The 19144-nt window shown below is 35.7% G+C and overlaps 1 protein-coding gene across 4 annotated transcripts in view; it reads right to left on the bottom strand.

The window, feature by feature from the left end:
- Window positions 1–543: 543 nt before the first annotated feature.
- Window positions 544–19144, bottom strand: part of gprs (speckle type BTB/POZ protein) — a 352627-nt gene continuing 334026 nt past the window's right edge. For 3 of the 4 annotated variants that reach the window (XM_083120268.1, XM_083120267.1, XM_083120269.1), the window contains one exon: window positions 544–10066. In XM_083120268.1, coding sequence (XP_082976394.1) covers window positions 9860–10066 — 207 coding nt within the window. In that variant the 3' untranslated portion in view covers window positions 544–9859. The remainder of the gene's footprint in view (window positions 10067–19144) is intronic. The other variant, XM_083120270.1, reaches the window with a different exon arrangement.

The following is a 19144-nucleotide window of genomic DNA, read 5'->3' as shown; positions in this document are numbered from 1 at the left end:
AACACACAAACATTAAAAAACACATACTATATTTGTTATTTAAAAAAAGAAAGGCAATGGAAATTTCTGTGAGTGAACTCGAATTTTTTTTTTTAAAAAAAATAGAATTTAACTTTAAAATTCAGGCACCCAGTGGAAATTTTTAGTAACCATTGTGACCATGCCCCCTGCCATATTTTTGTGCCCCTGCTCCAAGCCGTCACACTTTGCCCATTCCTCACTTTGCCTCCAACTGCAGACGATGTCTGAAAACTTTTTTTACGCCCTGTTTGCAGCCTCACTACAGCCTAACTTACTCACGTGTTTATTTTTTGAGAACAAATTCACTTTCCACCATTGTGTGTCCTATTTTTGTCTCATGCTGCTTCAATGGAAGGGCTTGGCAAGCATCTCCAAGTTCCGCTTAGGTTTTCAGACATTGTCATTTCAGTTGATAGCTTTACACCTTTGTAATGAAAATGAAACAGTTCAACCATATTGGATGTGAGCAAATACAATAACTTTAGATTTACAAAACTTTTATTGAAAACACTATTTCTCTCTAAATATTTTATTATTCTTTCAAAACATACATTTCTTTTAATTACACATTTGGATTTATTGTGTACAGGTGTTACATTAAATGACACTGTCTAGTCTCCATGAAGATTTCTTCAAGTGTTCAGAAGATCACGATTTAAGTTGCAAAAGCCGGCGTAACGAACAACAGCAGGACGTAGCTCAAGGCTTCTGTGGCTCAACTCAAAGTTTCTTTATATTTAAACAGGATTCTAGTTTTCCCATCCCACTTTTACATTGTTATAGATGCTAATGTTTGCTGTTGATTGTGTAAATTTTTGTGTCATTTTCATCAAATGAAATATATGTAATATAGAAAGTAAAATGTATATTGCCCTAAACAGTGACCAAAAAATTTGTACATTGGTTATATTTCTAGATTTCGTATATTTGTTTTTCTCTAGACATTGGGCAAAGATTGTCATGTATTGCTGGTGTGCATCAAGTTAACCAATGCTTATTGTTCATCTGTTTCTTGCACACAATTGTGGCAAACTATTCAGAAATCAAAATGCAAAATAACCGCCATCCTACCAAAGGTCAGTAGTTTAAGATGGCTGCATGCTGATTCCATCTCACACTAAATATATGAAAGCAAATCAATTTTTGTTTGCCATGTGGGAAAGTAGCATTTGCAAAATGAATCAATTTTATGAACCTGAATAGAAAATTTATTGGCAATGGATTACGAAGAATATGATATTACATATTGGGTAAGTTAAGATTATTTATATTCCAAGATTTCGTAGTCAAGTAGCACGTGGCTCTGTGCACAGAACTACATGCTACTTGTCTCATATGCAATTACGAAATCTAGGAATACGGACCTTCGCTCTACATCACTATATTCAAGGAAGATGCAACAAACAAAATCGATCATTTTTTTTTTTATTACGGTAAATTGACTGTTTGATGGATTTGGGGGAAATATTTTGGACATTCCCTGACGAGTAAGTTTTTTGTTAGTTCTCACCAAGGTAATATTGAATTTCACAATGCGTATTTTTATTGTCTATTCATTATAACGACCAGAACTCATCTGGATTCTACATATACGAGGGCATGCTGAAAAGTAATGCCTCCTATTTTTTGTTACGGTGTAAACACATTTTGGATATTGAGCAACCATGCATTGTACTCATCAGACCTTTTCACTTCTCTATGGCAAGTTACAAACTTCTATCGCCAGGGGGTGTTGAACTATAGCTAGGAAAATGGCAACATGTAACCATACTATGTCGGCGTGCCTGAACCAGTGTGCAGTGATCAAGTTTCTAACCATAGAAAATGTGTTCCCAATTTGCATTCATCAGAGAATGAACGCTTTTTATGGGGATGAATGTGTAGACATCAGTATTATAAGGCATTGGGCTGTTCGTGCTCGTAATGAAAACCCCAGCCGAGGAAGTCTCAATGTGTATGACAAAGAACACAGTGGAAGGCTGCGTACTACAACTGATGAAGGTCGTCGGTATTGTGTCAATGAACTCATTAGAAAGAACCATCGCATAACCCAGGCAGAGCTCGCACTCAAATGTGGCATATCAATGGAGTGATTAGGTGATAATCACAGATCTGGGAAAACTTTGTGCATGTTGGGTGCCTCGGAAGCTCACTCCTGACATGAAACAGAAGAGACTGGACATTAGCCAACAGTTGCTTCAGCACTACGAACTTGAAGGTGATGCATTCTTAAAATATTGTCACAGGCGATGAGAGTTGGGTACACCATTTTGGCTGAGAAATGAGGTAGTGGTCTCTCGTTGGTAGGCGTGTGTTGATAGCCAGAGCGATTATGTGCAAAAGTTATTTTGTAGATATGGACAATAGAGTTCAAGAAAGGTACCTGCATTTCTTTTATTCAAATAAATTCAAACGTTTTCCAATTAAAAAAAAATAGATGACATTACTTTTCAGGATGCCCTTGTATGTGTGTGGAAAAAAGCACTATTGGAGTTTTCTCATTGCTCATCATGAAGAACCTGCTATTAATGGTTACAAAAGTGAGTTTGGAAGATATTCTCTTTTGCAGGTATATTGCCAATACAACAAACAGTACATATCAATTTTGAAAGAAAAATTAAAACAAAGATCTCTGTAATTAGAAATGCTGGATCAATGAGAACTTATTGGATTTTCCATACTAATATTTGCTTAAATTATGTTAGTTGTTACATACTCCATAATGTCAAGGGTACCTGAGATCCAAAGTAATTTAGGCATGTGGGATGATGTTAATTCACTGTAACATGATTGCAAAATTAATATTTTCACAAAAATGGAACAAGATTAGAACTAGAATTTGTGTGCTTTCTCATTTGTTACTTGTACTAAAAAAAAATTAAGAGAAAATCAATTTGTCATATCCATTTCCAAAGCTTCTATTACAGGGTCTCCGAGAATGAATGGTGAGTTTCATGAGGTCTCTGTGATGTGTGTATTGTGTGTAATGGATTGAAAATGCTTTTATTTAATTGAGTCGCTCAAAAAGATTGCATTCATGTGTTTTTATTTTGTCACTGTTGTCATTATAATAAAGTCCTAATTTATTGTTTCAAAGGTTTACCATACAAGAAAGAGCTGCATGTGTATTGTGGCTTGTGGAACACAAATCTATGATTCTGGTACACCGGCGATTCAGATGAGACCACAACAAGGAGCCACCACATGAGAACAAAATCAGGCAATGGTACAAACAGTCCCAGGAGACCAAGAGTGTGCAAATAGGAATAACAACAAGAAGGCCTAGAACATCAGAATAAAATGTTGAAAGAATCCAACAGTCTTGTGTTCAGAGCTCTCAAAAGTCCATTTCACACTGTAGTCAACAGTTAGGTCTTCCTAAATCAACTGTGTATGACATCGTGCAGAAGAGAATGCGGTTACGTGCTTATAAAATTCAACAGTTGCATGTAATCAAACCATGGGACAAGGAGCGTAGAGTTAAATTCGCTGTTAGCATGCTACAGAGAATTGGGAATGAACCAGAATTTATTTGAAAATATTATTTTCTCGGATGAGGCCAAATTCTGCGTGAGGGGTTGTAAATGGGCACAATTGTCGCCTTTGGGGCTCTAAAAATCCACATGCGACACACTTACAAATTAGAGATTCTCCTAAGATCAATGGCTGCTGCAGCCTAATGTGCAACAAGATTTTAAGCAAATTCATTTTTGAAGAAACTAACATCAACTCCACTGCATACACAGACATGCTACAGAACTTTGTGTTTCCTCAAATCATGCAAATGGAAATGGAAGATGCCGAGTTGCAGATCCCCTTTCAACAAGATGGAGCACTGTCCCACTTTGCTAATCATGTGCAAGAAGAGTTGAATCGTCGACTTCCAGAATGGTGGATTGGCAGAAGTTGATCCATCCAATGGCCTGCAAGAAGTCCTGGTCTTACTCTATTAGACTTCTTTATCTGAGGCTAGTCAAAATTGAGGCATACAGTGAAAAAAATGATAATCTGGACTACCTCAAACAAAGAATCAGACAAGCAATTGAAAGCATTACTCCAGATGTTCTTGCCAGAGTGTAGATGGAAATTGAGTATCGCTATGTGTGTAGTGGTGTTACTGGTGTACATATTGAAACTTACTAATGCCATTTGTAATATTTTTGATTGACTGAATGAAATAAATGCACTTTCAATCAATTACACATAATACTTACTTCACAGATACCTCATGAAAAACTCGCCATTCATTCTTGGAGACCGTGTATTATAATAGATAAATGCAACTCAATGCAGAGAAAACAAAATACCAACAGTTTCTTCTAACCACTATAGTTCTTCAAGCACTACAGTTTTTTTCATTTCAAACTCTTGCTAGTATCTCCATGAGAGAATTAAGGTTCAGTAATCTAATTGAGTAAATACAGCCCAGCCCTCCCCTACCCTCCAAACAAAACCCTCAGAGGCATTCTCATATTTAACTGGACAAGAAAAACTTAACAGAAAACCAATTGAAGCCCACAGCAGGGTTGTTGCATACCCTCAAATAGCCCACATTTACTCACATGTGCGAAACTTAAAGTAGAATGGTGTCACATTACATCATGTAGGCCTAGAATACACCATAACAGTTTAGACACAACAAATCTGCAGACAATGCTTCTTTGCCCATGAAAGAAGTTTAACATGAACATATATTCATTATTTTTTCCGATTTACATACCAAACAATAAAGAACATTTATCTTGAAATGCTGAAAAGAATTGAACCTTTTTGTTACTGACATTTTATGATTTTGAGATCTGTTTGCAGTTTGATGCCAGACAAGAATTTTAAAATATTCAAAAGTTTGACTGACACATGTATCAGAACATCTGTTACCTATACAACACACATGACAATTTCTTTTGAAAACAAGCAATATAGAGTATTAACATTATTTTCACGGCACATTTTATTATTGACATTGAAATTCAAAGAACGGAACATGTCATTAATATGTTCCATTCTTGGCTCACAGAGCAGCGCAATTCTTGCACAAGATCTCAAGCATTAAATTGGTGAACCAGCACCAGTGGTGTTCATGAGGAAGTTTGTGGAGATCTTATTTGTACAATGTTTTTTAATATAGCTGCATATTGATATGTGTAGCATTCGTGACCAAAAAGTAGAAGATTGCTCACAGTCAGTGACATCTCTGGATGTGTTAGTGACAAGCCTTACAACTCAAATAAATCATGTATTTTAAACTATACAACTGTCAGTAAACTCGAGTTTTAAATCTTCAAAATAAGATGTTTTTAAATGGTTTTAATGCAGTTCTCCTAGAAATGGAATCTAGAAACTGCTGTTTATATAAAGGTTCTCATGCATGGGAAACATTGATGTTATTAATTTTATCTCGACATTTGATTCATTACTGCACTGACTTACACCAGTGCAGCCAAGAAACAAAGAATAAATTTTCTGAATACTGACAGGTACCTCTCTGTGAGCATAACTTTCCTGTCATCGGCAAGTTAGAAATCTCCTATAGGAATGTCACCTTATCATATTCAAGTAGTCATGATGCTCCTATACGACGGCCTCTTTCCCAACTGGACATTTTGTGGACGTAATTGGAAACTAATATTAATTATATTTTGCTAAATAATTAACGCTGTAGATATTAAAGAAGATTATGATTTCAGAAGATTACTAGAAATTAAAGAATAGTTGTGATATATTACTTATAAATTATGAAAAGCCAGAAAGGCAAAAATCTAAATTATCGCCTTAGCAACCCTCAGGCAGTTGAAAACTACATAGCAACCAAATCAACAAACTCCTGCTATAAAAGCGTGGAAATTTGACAGAATCGAGGAGACATATAGGGTCTTAACTCGTGTGTACTCCGCTCCAACAGTCCCGCCAACTGAGTCTTAACCCATTGGATGAAGACTTCGCTGTCTGAGGATCATTTCGGAAACTTCGAAGGGGGAGAGGTCTTAACCTAAGCCCAACCAAGACCTTTCCTTTGATAATCACCAGCAGAGTCAGCAATAAGGCGACCCAGGGTCTTAACCCAAATACCTAATTCTCACCGCTAACAAGATTTTTAATCTTTCCACAGGAATCAGCAGCATAAAGGAAAATTACGAAAGCTACAAGGAGATAAGTTCTTGGAATAGCGATATTATATGAGCTGGTGACGTAAAAATACCGAATTGATCAGAAAGCAGCAACATAATACAAAATTATCATGAGAATAATTCGATAATAGAATACAATCTGTTCGAGGATAGAATGGATATATTCTGACCTGTATCTTCTGGCAATGGACTAGGTGTTACCTTGAGCCTTAAGGAAATCAGTCCGATATAAATAAAAGATAACTGTACCTGTGGTGTCCAAAGGAGCCGGATGCAGGTACGTGACAATACCACATATGACATAAAAGAAGACACATCAAATAATCAGGATGTGATTCCTGACATTTGTTCTCAGGAAAAATATTTATTACAACGAATGTTTACATCAAACCAACACAGCATATCTGTGCAGCAGATTCACTAGTTCATCCTTACTTCCCCCCAGTAGCTACAAAACTACCTTGCACCTCCACCATATCATCTTCCTAGAAATTTAGGAAGGGCTGTAATTTACATTAACTCAATGGGGATGCGTTCGGCAACAAAAGGAATGAATAAATGCCGATGAATTTATGCAAACAGATTATAAAACACGTATTTATTCCCATAGTAATAATAAACCAATTCAACCATAGACAGATGCAAGTTTATTTGCTAGGTTGGCTAGGATTTACCTGGGTTTCGTGAGGACCATCCTCTCCTCAATGCTCTCTCATTCCTGTCTCTAATCGAACCTCCCTACTCTCATCTTCTCCTTTCCTCGACCATTCACCTCTCTATGTCAACACCTTTACCACATCTTGCCCTCGCAGCACTCCGCATGACAGCTCATGCTGACACTTACACTACCTCATTCTTTCCAAACACGCCACAAATTTAAGAGTATAAAGCTGGTTATAGTCAAGATGTAAAAAAAGAAATTACAAATGAAGCTATATGCAACACTGATGCAGCCAAGGATGTCCTCAATGAAGTCCACAGGCTTTTGTCAGTCAATCCTCCAGTGGAGGAGGACGAGAACATGTTGAATACAATTTTTTAAAAAAGAATGTACCAGGTGTTGAATTTTGGAAATGTGCAGCTGCCGTTGAGGAGCACAAGAAAAATTATGATGATGCCATAAAGAATTACTTGAGCTAAGATCTCCAGTGCTTGAAAAGTTTATTTAAGAAGATGAAGGATGAGAAATGTGAAGAAGCTGCAGGTGTGTGCCCTGTGAGAGAAAGTACTCAAAACTCCAAGGGGGTTAAATCAAACCAAGTTTTCACTGCTGCAGAAAGGTGTAAAACAGCAACAAAATATTGCTGAGAATATGAGAAAAAGTGTGAAAAAGAAAATTGAATGTTGAAGAAAACAGGAATCCAACAGATAATGTGATAGGGATACAGGTTCAAGCATTGATATAAATGTTCCAGTAAAAAGGTAGCGAATTAAAGGACAAGAAAATAAGAAAATGACAAATAGTAACTTAGTGCATGCGACAGTGTGTGGCATTTTCACATAAGTCTTTGCATTTTTTGTATTTCAATTTTCTTTTAATTTTTGTGGAACGAGGAAGTGTTAGGGAAAAACTATATTGTTTGTATTACACGAGTAATTTCAGAAAAAATATAATTCTCTTCTATCTATTGTAGTATTTCAATGTTGCAGATGAAAGTTTCCTCTTCTGTACATCATACCCTAACCTATACAGAAAAGTAGTTTTTCTTCTTCAGTTCCCATTTTTTAAAAATGTGAATTTATGCCATTGTTGTGCAATTCCACAACCACTACTATATTTTTGCTTCTTGCTTATTTGTGAATCCAAACTCTGGCTGAGTGGCAGAGGTCTGGACAAAAGAAACATAAAATATACTGGCCAGCCAGCATAAGAGTGGAAGAATTGCACATAATTATGTTTGGAAGCATGCATAACAATTGCCTGTTATACTGTGCATCAAAACCTATAAACGAGTAAACACATCAGTTACAAATATATCTAGAAACTATGTGGATAATTCAGGCTGTAGACATGTTATATATATATGGTACATCTGGTTAGGAACACAACATATTATTTAACGTTGTAAAATGTTGGTGTTCTTTGTCAAATGTGTTTTGCGCTGTGAAAGAATACCATTCTCCCAACGTATACATCTTTTCATTACCGTGCCTAAACTCTGTGCATGAAAATAAAATAAAAAAATGGCATGTGTACGATTGTTTTTTTATTTTTGGCATATATAAATGTATGTATGTGTGTGTGTGTGTGTGTGTGTGTGTGTGTGTGTGTGTGTGTGTGTAGAAAACTAATCACCCAACAAATACTGTACACATAATGGCCATTAAATAATGATTAGGATAAAAATTCCCATATTAACGAACAAAATCGATACCTTCTAATGTCAGAATTGATTTTCCTTTCTTGTTCTGTGTAATTTAACTTATCTGTTACTTCTCTTTGTAGTTGATTTAATATGTATGTTTAACAAATTATTAATTACGACTTCAATTTTTAAACTATTTATTTCCTCTGGGCATTCTTTTATCCTTCAACAATGAATTCCTGCCAAGATGGTGTTGAAAGTTATTATGATGTTCTATTTAAAGGTGTTGCACCCATTCAGTTTTAAGAAACAAGTTTTATGTGCTGCTTATGAGATTACAGAAATTAAAAAATAAACATATTTAACAAAATCAAATGAAAATGATTCTAGATTAATAGTTCATGAACATCTGCTTACATTCAAAATTAAAATAAAATATCTAGTTTACATTCAGTATTTACATATATTTAACATTTTGAAGAAACCTATAGAATTTATAATCTCACTCAAAATAATCCAAACTTTTGTTGTTATTTGCACAAATTATAAACATAAAAAGTATTCATTCATTAATATCATGCCTATACTTGGTTGTATATATTCAACATAAAATATTTCATATCTTTAATAAAAGATATTTTTAAAATATCAAAGAAGGGAAATACAATTATTTAAAATGAACGGTAAAAATATTATAAGAAATACAATTTTTAAAATTATCTTACTTCTATTAGGAATTTACTTGAATGAGAAAGTAAATATCCATTTTAAAAATTACTTATGTTTAAGATATATATCCAACCTGTTACCATTCAATTACTTGATGTGCTTCTTGAAGATGAATATATAATTGCCTTTTGTGTTTTAAAAAACTTTTTTTATTATCAATATCTAATTATCCACGGCTTCTTTATGTATTTTACTGGTAAAATATATAATTGAATTAATGTTGTTATCGCGGTGTCTTTAACACATATTGAGTCAAATGCACCTAACATATGCAATATCTTTGACACATCAGTACAATGCTGTAATTCTGCCTTATGTTCATTATGAAATGTTTTTAGTGTTAAAAGCAAGTCTGTTCTTGATTTACTATTATTATTTTTATACAATGTCCACAGTCTCACCTTATCTCTGAGTAAGTGCTGCATTTACATGAAGTACTTCATCACAACGGGCACTAAAAAAGGTTTCGATATCATTTGATGATGTTACAGGTAATACATTCACGCCATGCTATATAACCGTTTCTATTGGTGTCAAATTTTGAAGCAATATATCCATTTAGAAGTCTCCTTAAGTATTAGTAATAGAAAAATATTGACTCTTCATTATCTGAATGCGAGTTTTCGTGCTCAGTTTTTATTTATTGATTTATTTATTTAATTTTGAATCTTTTACTCAGTTTGAATGCTTCCCTGCAGGTGAGCCACCGCCGCCTTCAGAGCTAACCCTGCCGCTGTCCATTTCGCTGCTGGCGCTGGAGCTCAATGTCGTGATGCTTCCGTAAGGGTCCATGGAGCTCTGCACGGACATGGATCGGCCTTGTCCAGATATTCTCACTCGGTTTGGGGACAACTTGACGGGGTCGACACTTGTTGGGTCTGCCTGCACAGAGAATTCTGCTATAGGACGGAACATTTACAACACATAGGCACAAAATTCAAATAAGATGTATGTATATGAAATTCAATGCAAATAAAAATAGTTTCCAATTACTTTCAGGATAGTAAGAAATGTTCCTGTTCCTGTGTACAAAAAATCATATGGAGAAAGTGCGATGTTGACTAACAACAAATGTGACAACATAGTCTGAATGGAAGTGAGGCTAGATTTTAATTTATGGCAACAACAACAAAAAAGATGAAAAATGCAGTGTCAAAAATGAGCCCTGTGCCTCCAACTTCCTTTTGGTGTTATGAATACTATGATATCAAATGTGGAATACTGTTTCCTTGTGTAGTGAGGAGAAAATTGCCTTTGCTATTGGGATCATTAATATGATTACCACTGTCATCTTTATTATTTATCTGTAGTAAATTTCTAAAATGTTTCACAGACTTATGAATCTTCCTGTGTGTAGCCTAAAACACCATTGGCAGACAAGCCAATGGTTGGGGGGAAAAAAGCACAATGAAATGTTATTTTTGAGAATAGAGTAGTGCCTCAAGTGGAAAATATTAGCTGGGAGGATGTTTGGTTGAGCCTTGGGGTTTGCAAGGGTATGCCCTTATTATTTAACACGGTGACAATGAGATAGCTGAGGGGATGCTTTATGAAAATTTTGCTAACTGGGAAATACCATCCCCTTGCACGTCGAGCACTATCTTAGAGAGGAGCAATTTCAGTGTCATGTTCTTTTACTTTTTTTTTTTAATAAATCAATATCCTGGCCAAGTGGTGAAAAAACATGGGTACATTACATGTCTACATTATATCCCTGTTCGAAACAATTCGAAGTACTAATTACCTCACTTGATCCGTGCTCTTAGAAAACATCACAAGGAAATAAAAACTTTTGTTAAAACACTAAACACTAAAATTTTAACAAATATGTTGCCGGCACGTGACGTTAGAATTTTTCTACTGTCATACGAAATAAAAACTGTTTAAAATATATGCAAAACCAAAGCGATAATTTTTTAAAAAAATCCAAAATTTTGTGAATACAATATTGATATTTTTATTGGTAACATAATGTGATACAAATTTTGTTTTGAAATTTATGTTAGATTCCCTTTCTCCTCTGTTGGTGTATTAGTCCTAATTGATAACATTGGCTAACAGCCTTGCTCTTTTCCCATAGTTATGTACATATGTGTATCGGATACCAACAAAATTATATAGAGGAAAACTAATGATGACACGACAGGTTAAGAACAGGACTGTTCGGGACTACAGAGAGCTCAACGTACACTTATGGACACTTCGAGTTGTAACAACACTATTTTTAATGGGATTGTTCCAATACAGAAATGTCTGCGAATGTACATATGGCCAATGGCTAAAAATGTTGTAAGGGAAGATAGCCAGTCATAGTTTCTCCACCTTTCATGTATCTGATTTTTAAAAATCTAGACTAAATTGATTTTATAACTCTCGCCTCAAATTGTAAATGCTTCTCTTTCTCGGTCTTATCTCTATTTGTAAACATACGTCTTGTTCTTGACTCGAGTTTTGAAATGCCAATCTCCATGGAGCACGTGGCAGAGTGGTTATCAGAGCCTGCTACAATGCCAGGGGTTCCGGGTTCGAGTCCCGGGTAAGGCATGGGTATTTGTGTTTGGCCAGATGATAAGAAACTGAGAAACTGTAACAATTGAAAAGTGTAAAAGTGTGAAAAAGTGTGAATGGTGGGGAATACCTCCGTGTAGGGGGTATTTCCTTTTGAAAAAAAATTGTTAGTACAGCATACTATGATGCAAGGCGTCCCAATTTCGAATCCTGGCTTGGGCGTCCTTCCTGAGTTTATATTTCTTCCTTCTTTTTTTCTGTTTGATCCTATGTCGCAAAAAAAGGGGGATTTTATCCTGAATATATGAGATATGCAACACAGGCTCAAGTTGTCATTTATGGCTTTGAGATTACTGTAAACAAAATATGTGCCTTATCTATAAATCAAATGTACATCTGCTTGGTATATCTGAAGAAATATCAGATTAAAGTTAATCCAATTTTGTAACATTTTCATAAGTTTCGAATGAGACCTATGGTAGAGGTCACTAACTCCATCTCAATTTCAATTCTCGTCCTCCATCTCATCTTGACAAGTCTCAAAGTGTCTGGTCTCCTTTCCTGAATTTTTACAACACTTTCTGTGTCTCTGTTCCGCCTCGAAATTTGTCATCAAAAATGTGTAAAACTCTTAACTGGATTTTTGTTTGAAAATAGCAGTCTGGAATGCTATTACATTTATTAAATCATAACTTCCATTTGAGTATATCGAGAAAACATTGACAGATATGTATGAAATTATGAGAAATGAAAGTGATAATCATCAAAATATTAATTACACTATGTAGAATTTTACATTGGTGTTACAATGGACACTTAACTAGCACACACTAGGAAATTCGATAGGCTACAATTATTATTTTTTGTGGTGTTCTCTTCTACTGTTAAGTGTTTGCTTGCCATAGAAAAGAGAGAAGTAGAGTAGGTGACCCAAATATCGCCCCTGTACCTAATATCGCCTACTCATGTTTGCAAGCTACTATGCACGCCATCTATGCGTGTATGTAGTTACCTTGACGGTCTGGGGGTTTTGTCACACGTGGCCCCAGCGGCAAGCTTCCTATCAGTTACAGCAACAACAATATTGCGTCTGAAGTGTTTGAGGCTGTGATGAACGTTTTTTTCATCTCCAATCAATCCAGGCAATGACAAGGTAAATGTTTCCAAATCATAATTCCATTTATATCACATTTAATATCTAAGAAACTAAAAGTTAAAATATACAAAACAGTAATTTTGCCTGTAGTATTATATGGGTGTGAAACTTGGTCCCTTACATTGAAGAAGGAACATAAATTGAGAGTATTTGAAAATAAGATCCTTATGAAAATATTTGGACCTAAAAGGGATGAAGAGACAAGAGAGTGGAGAAGGTTATATAATTTAGAACTACATAATTTGTATTCATGTCCAGATATTACTAGAATAATTAAATCAAGAAGACTTAGGTGGGCAGGCCATGTGGCACAAATGGGAGAGGAAAGAGGAGTTTACAGGATTCTTGTTGGGAAACCTGATGGTAAGAGACCTGTAGGAAGGCCAAGACGTAGATGGAGGGACAACGTTGAGATGGATTTAAAGGAAATTGGTAGGGATGGAAAAGAGTATATAGATCTTGCTCAAGATAGGGACAGATGGAAGGCCTGTGTTGCTGCAGCCATGAACCTTCGGGTTTAAGAAGGCTAGAGAGTTAGTTAGTTAGTCACATGAAAGTGCATGAAATGAGGATTCCAAAGGTATTATTATTTTCGAAAAAAGCTGTTTTGTAACCTCTGTCGTGTGTGTGTTTGTGTTGACTGAGCTGTGTTCTTAATATCGCCTACCAACATGATCCTAATATCGCCTAGGCAATATTAGGAGCACCTATTGTCATTTACCAATCTACCTCACAGTTGTTTCAATCTTATTTTCTTCTTAATTTTGTTTTCATTCCATTAAATTCTTCGTGTCTTTTGTTGCAGGGCTCGCACATAAGATGCCAAGGGAAGATTTGATTTGATTTGCTTTATTTTACTTCGCTTTTTTGTGCCACTTTTGGCTAATTTGCGAAGATGGGGATGAGTGATGATATGATGAATGGACACTCACAAATATCCATGCCCAGGCCAAGATTTGAACCCAGGACCCCGGGCATCGTAGCCCAATATGCAAACCACTCCACCACAGGGGCCAGCGTCAAGGGAAGAGAAGAAAAGGCAGACGTGGAGCATGACAAGTCTTGAGGCTGCATGTCGGGCTGTTCAGAACAAAGAAATGGGAACGCTGAGAGCATCAAAAGCGTTTGGAGTACCGAGATCAATGATTCGAGACTACATTAAAAATAGTGCAACAGGGGAAAACAAAGAAGAAAATGCAGTGGTAAGAAACAACTTGGAAGGAAACCTGTGTTGACGCCTGATTTAGAAAAATAACTTGTTCAGTACTGCATGGAAATGGAAAGGAAGTTTTTTGTACCTACTACTTGTACACACGTTTTTAAATTTTCTAATACATTATGAAGAGTTTTTCTCTGTCCTTCTTTGTAATGTAAGTCTTTTTTTTCTGTAGAAAAGTTTGAACTTAGTTTACAAAAGGTATGTGTGCTCTACTAGCAACTTGTTTTTAAGAGGCGCTCCTAATTTCGCCTGGTGGGAGGTAATAGGAACAGGGGTAGGCGATATTAGGAACACAATTTTGAAAATTCTCTTAGGACATTTTCTGATATTTTGCTACTTCACTTAAACTGGCATAGGTTCAGAAATGATTTGAGCTCTGGAAAACAAAGGAGAATAGTTCGTAGTGATATTCATTTAGTTTACAGCTTGATTTCCCATCCCAGGAGGCTGAGATACAGAGAAATAGTTAGAGTAGGCGATATTTGGGACTATTTATTATTATTATTATGATATTTGGGACACCTATCCTATCCTAAGACCAAAATTGTGCAAACAATAAACAATAATACTACACAAATATAAAATAAACAATACGTGATGACGAATAACAAACTATTTCATTATGTTACTTCACAAACTTGCACTCACAAATATTTAAACATTAATATTTATAAGTACAACTATACAGCAACTGGTGCACATGTTGTTAATGTGGAGTGTAGTTCAGCTAAAATACTGTGCAGAATACACATATCAGAAGGAAATGATCATGCTTGCGAAGGTTGATATCAAAAAGTCCTATTCACGCAGTGGCTTTCAAAAACGAGGACCTGATAAGGGTGCGCAGATATTTCCAAAAAACAAAGGTCAGGGGATTTTGTGAGGTATCAGAACAACAGGAGGGTCAATATCTGAATATTCTACGGTGCTTTCAATTGTTGAAAAAACTTTCCGTAGAAAAATAAACACATAACTTACTTGAAAAATATATTTCCATCCTTAGAATCTCGCCCACAAATTTGTATTTATACACTTTCTAAAGTTAGTTGAGATCCCTCGCTGTGTTCTGATCCCCACTCCACAATCTAAAGAAATTTTGAGAAATTGTATTGAACAATTCAATATCTACTTTTATACTTTCGTATTCTAAGGATAAGAAAATTTCTGCTTTTACTAACATTGCACTGCTGGAAAACATTGAGTTTCTAAAGATCGAAATAAGGTAATGCATTGGAATGGAACCAGCAATGAAGCAACAATGGGAGAATAATTAAAAAAAGCTACATTGATATGTTATTAGAAGTTTTAAAGAATTCAATATTGATATTTTCTAGAACAAAACTACACTATTCAAAATACAAATCTAGTATAGTTTTTAAAAATATAGTTCTTAACTTTTAGAAATATGTATGCAAAATATACTTCACCAAAAATTCAAAAAAACTCTAAAATGTTCATTTATGTTTGTTATTGCACTTAAAAAAATTAAAAAACTTCTTATACAATAACTCCTTGAGCATTGTCCATAAATTTGTGAATATAATAAACCAAAAGGAATTGTACAAAATGTGGAATTTAATAACTACCATGAATTGTTTGTTTCACTGGGTATATTTCAAGAAAAAAATAGTAAGAACATTCAATATTCCTTGACATTTAAATGGTTTATTTCTTATTTTAATTTATTTTGTCTGATGAAGGGAGTGTGTGTTCTCCTGAAACGTGACAACAAAAAACTGTGTTTTTATTAGGGATGGGTCAATATGAAATTTTGGCCGAAACAGATATAAAATTTACAGATACTGATAACAGATATAAAATTAGAAATGGTCCTTGAAGAACCTGAAATGTTCATTGATCTCCTTAATAAATGTGTGTTTCGAGGGAACTGAGTGCAAAAGAAGTTTAATATTTAGACATTTAGTTTTTTAGAAAGAAGGGCATGGAGATTATCCATAAAAATTACAACAAAAGGGCAGAATTTTGCACTAAATTATAAGATATTTATCGATATATCGGATCGGTAAAATAATCGGTAATTTTATTGATACACCAATATGCCTATATTAGCCGATACCGATAACGTACCGATTAATTGGTCACATCCCTAGTTTTTATGCTTGTAACAACAGTAGACTACAAGAGAAATAATTTTCATTTTTTAAGTAGAACAACAAAAATCAAACGTACATGGTATCGCAGTCTTGTGTTTCCCAGAAATGCCCAAATGAATAATGAACAAAACTGTGTAAATTTATTGGCACAAATGATTAGTACGCTGTTGCTAAGAATATCTATATAGCTATGCAAGTAGTTGTTCTACTTGAATAAAATATAACTTAGGAAAAAATAATTGTAGACAACATTTGTTGTGAAATTCAACTAAGAATGGGCATTTGGGAATATAGCATAAACAGATTTCATATTAAAAATATATAAGAGACGTTTAAATGAAACATAGACTGGGGTGTAGAAGCTAACACTGTTTATATGCAAGAAAATACACAATATCACAAATATAGCGTACTGGTATTACTTTGACAGAGGTTACAGATAAGCATCCCCCACTGTTCAGGAGACTGTCCCAATGCTAAACAAGTTTCTGGATACCATTCGCAAAGAAGGATGCTGGTTGCATGTTGAACCACTCTTCCACAGCATCTTGAACTGCTTGATCGGAGACGAAACGATTATCTTCAGAAACTTCTTCAGCAGACCAAAGATCTGAAAGTCGCCAGGGGAAATATCTGGGATGTATGGTGGGTGTTCCATAACATCCCACCGAAAACGGCGCAGTGTCCATTGTTGCATTGGCAGTGTGTGGGTGTGCATTGTCATAGAGAATGCTCACACCTCATAAGTTTTCCAGGCTATTTGTTTTTCATGGCCATACAAACTTTCTCTAAGGTGCCACAATAACTTTCTTAAAAACTGTGCTTCTTCAGAACAAGCATCCCCGTACACACCTTGCATTCACCAAAAGATTTCACTTGCGGATGCACCCTTCTTTGCATATGAATTGAATGATGACTCATTGTACGCACTTGGACGTATCCATTACGCGCCACTTGTGTGAACTTCCTACTCTACTCAGCAGATGCATGCAACAGACTGCGCATATTATGTTGTTACTACGAACCACCAATCACTACAGTGCTGCCACCATCTAGCCTCTTTGTCAAATACTTGCTGTGTTGCCAGCTCTGTCTATGTTTCACTTCAACGACCCTTATGAAGGCAATTTCAATTAATTTTAACTTCATAAGCACATACAAATTTTGCATTGAAATGATGAGCATTTCAAAATTTAGTTTCTATTTCTACTAAAGGTAAAAAAAAAGATAAAGTGCTCCCCTGTGCATAGCACCACGCCATGAAGGCGTATAGGGGGTGTGGGGGTAATGACCCACACTTTCTTGATCCGATCGTGAGTGGGGGTGATGTGATCAGCATCACGCCCCTGACTGCCTTTACCCCCCCAGGTTTCCCCCAGGTACCCATGTTATTGGATGCTGAGTGTGCGCTGGGGCCACTTCCAACGTTAGAAAAGTTCCCGGATTTGAACCAGTCAGGGATCAAACCCGTGACCTTTAGCATGGTAGTCAGATGCGTTACCGACTGAGCCATCGCGGCCACCTTTCTATTTCTACTGCTCTTCAATTTTGATTTAAAATATGGAATTAGAAGGATAAGTAAAACTGATGAGGAATTAAAATTTAATTGCCTAATTCAGCTCATAGGGTGGCAATTTTAATGTTATTAGCTGCTTGAAAAAATTAAATTCATAATCATACAAGAATATGTAATCAATTGGTTCGATATCCGGTGGAGGTACATAGTGCCTTGGATCCCACTTAAAACTGTTGGTTCAGTCCCAATTAGCCTTTCTGTGCATAAAGTGGACTTAAAATCAAACTCAAACAAACTAACTCATATTAGAGTTTTGGAGTTTAAGTCCACTTTATGCACAGAAAGGCCAATCGGGACTGGATTTACGGTTAAAAGTGGGACCTGAACCACTATTTGCCTCCACCAGGTATCAAACCTGGGACCCCTGGATTACAAGGCAACGATGCTACCACTGCTCCATCGGGGAGGCCCCAAACTCATATTAGAATACACAAGTTTCAACCAGAAGCCATTGTAAACTATCATGAATAAAATATGAAATAAATCCCACAAGATTGTAAAAGAGAAGAAGGGTTTTGGAAAGCCAGTGGGACATCGCCTATTAATACACTTGATTTTGTATGTGACTTTGATAAGATAAAACTATTTGTATCTTTAGTCCCTTACGTCTCTCTTCTAACTCTTGGGTTAATGGTCACATTGAAGATGAGTGATGAAATGTGAAATGGTACATCAATGCCTATCCAGTGTTCGAACCTAGGACCTCTGGCTTCGCAGCATGTTTGGCTGGCAACTTCATCACAGAGGCAGCAGACTAGACTAAGCTTACATTAGGGTGGTGAGATAATGTAAGGTATATGTATATTAGAGGATTTACCGTATTTACACGTGTATAATGCGCACCCTGGTTTTTGATGGGGAAAAGTTACAAAACATTTTATATCATGTATAATGGAGGTTCACGAAATGGCTTTCTTAGTTGTAGGTCGTAAAGCTGTTGCTATGCCAATCAAGAGCTAGTGACATCATACCTCTTCAATGAGTCATCTGTTGCTATGTTGACTAAGAGGAGAATGTCATCTTGTGTAAACAGCAAGTCACCAACCCAAGCCACCTCCCTGTTTAGCATCCCAAATCTTTAACCTTATTTATTCTGTAATAGTAGAAAGGGAGATCAAAATTACCTTATGGATTTCCAGTGCTCAGGAAGTTATTTTCTGTTATTTCTCGCCCAACAAATACAGATGATACGCATCCCATGTGATGAGAGGTGCATCCTCAAATTCTGCCAGAATGACACTGTTTTTCTTGGTGTCGCAGAACATTACATAGCAAAGTGAAAATCGTGAAAAATGGCCTTTAAAACTTTATATGTGGTTTTGGTTATTTTCTCTTTACTTTCTCTAAAAAATAACCTTCAAAATATATACTTTTTCCATGACTGATG

This window comes from Lepisma saccharinum, chromosome 4 (genome assembly GCF_977018435.1).
Source record: "Lepisma saccharinum chromosome 4, izLepSacc3.1, whole genome shotgun sequence".
NCBI classification, from domain to species: Eukaryota; Metazoa; Arthropoda; class Insecta; order Zygentoma; family Lepismatidae; genus Lepisma; species Lepisma saccharinum.
The sequence above is the reverse complement of the archived record's forward strand: the minus strand, read 5'-3'. Positions and strand labels throughout refer to the sequence as shown.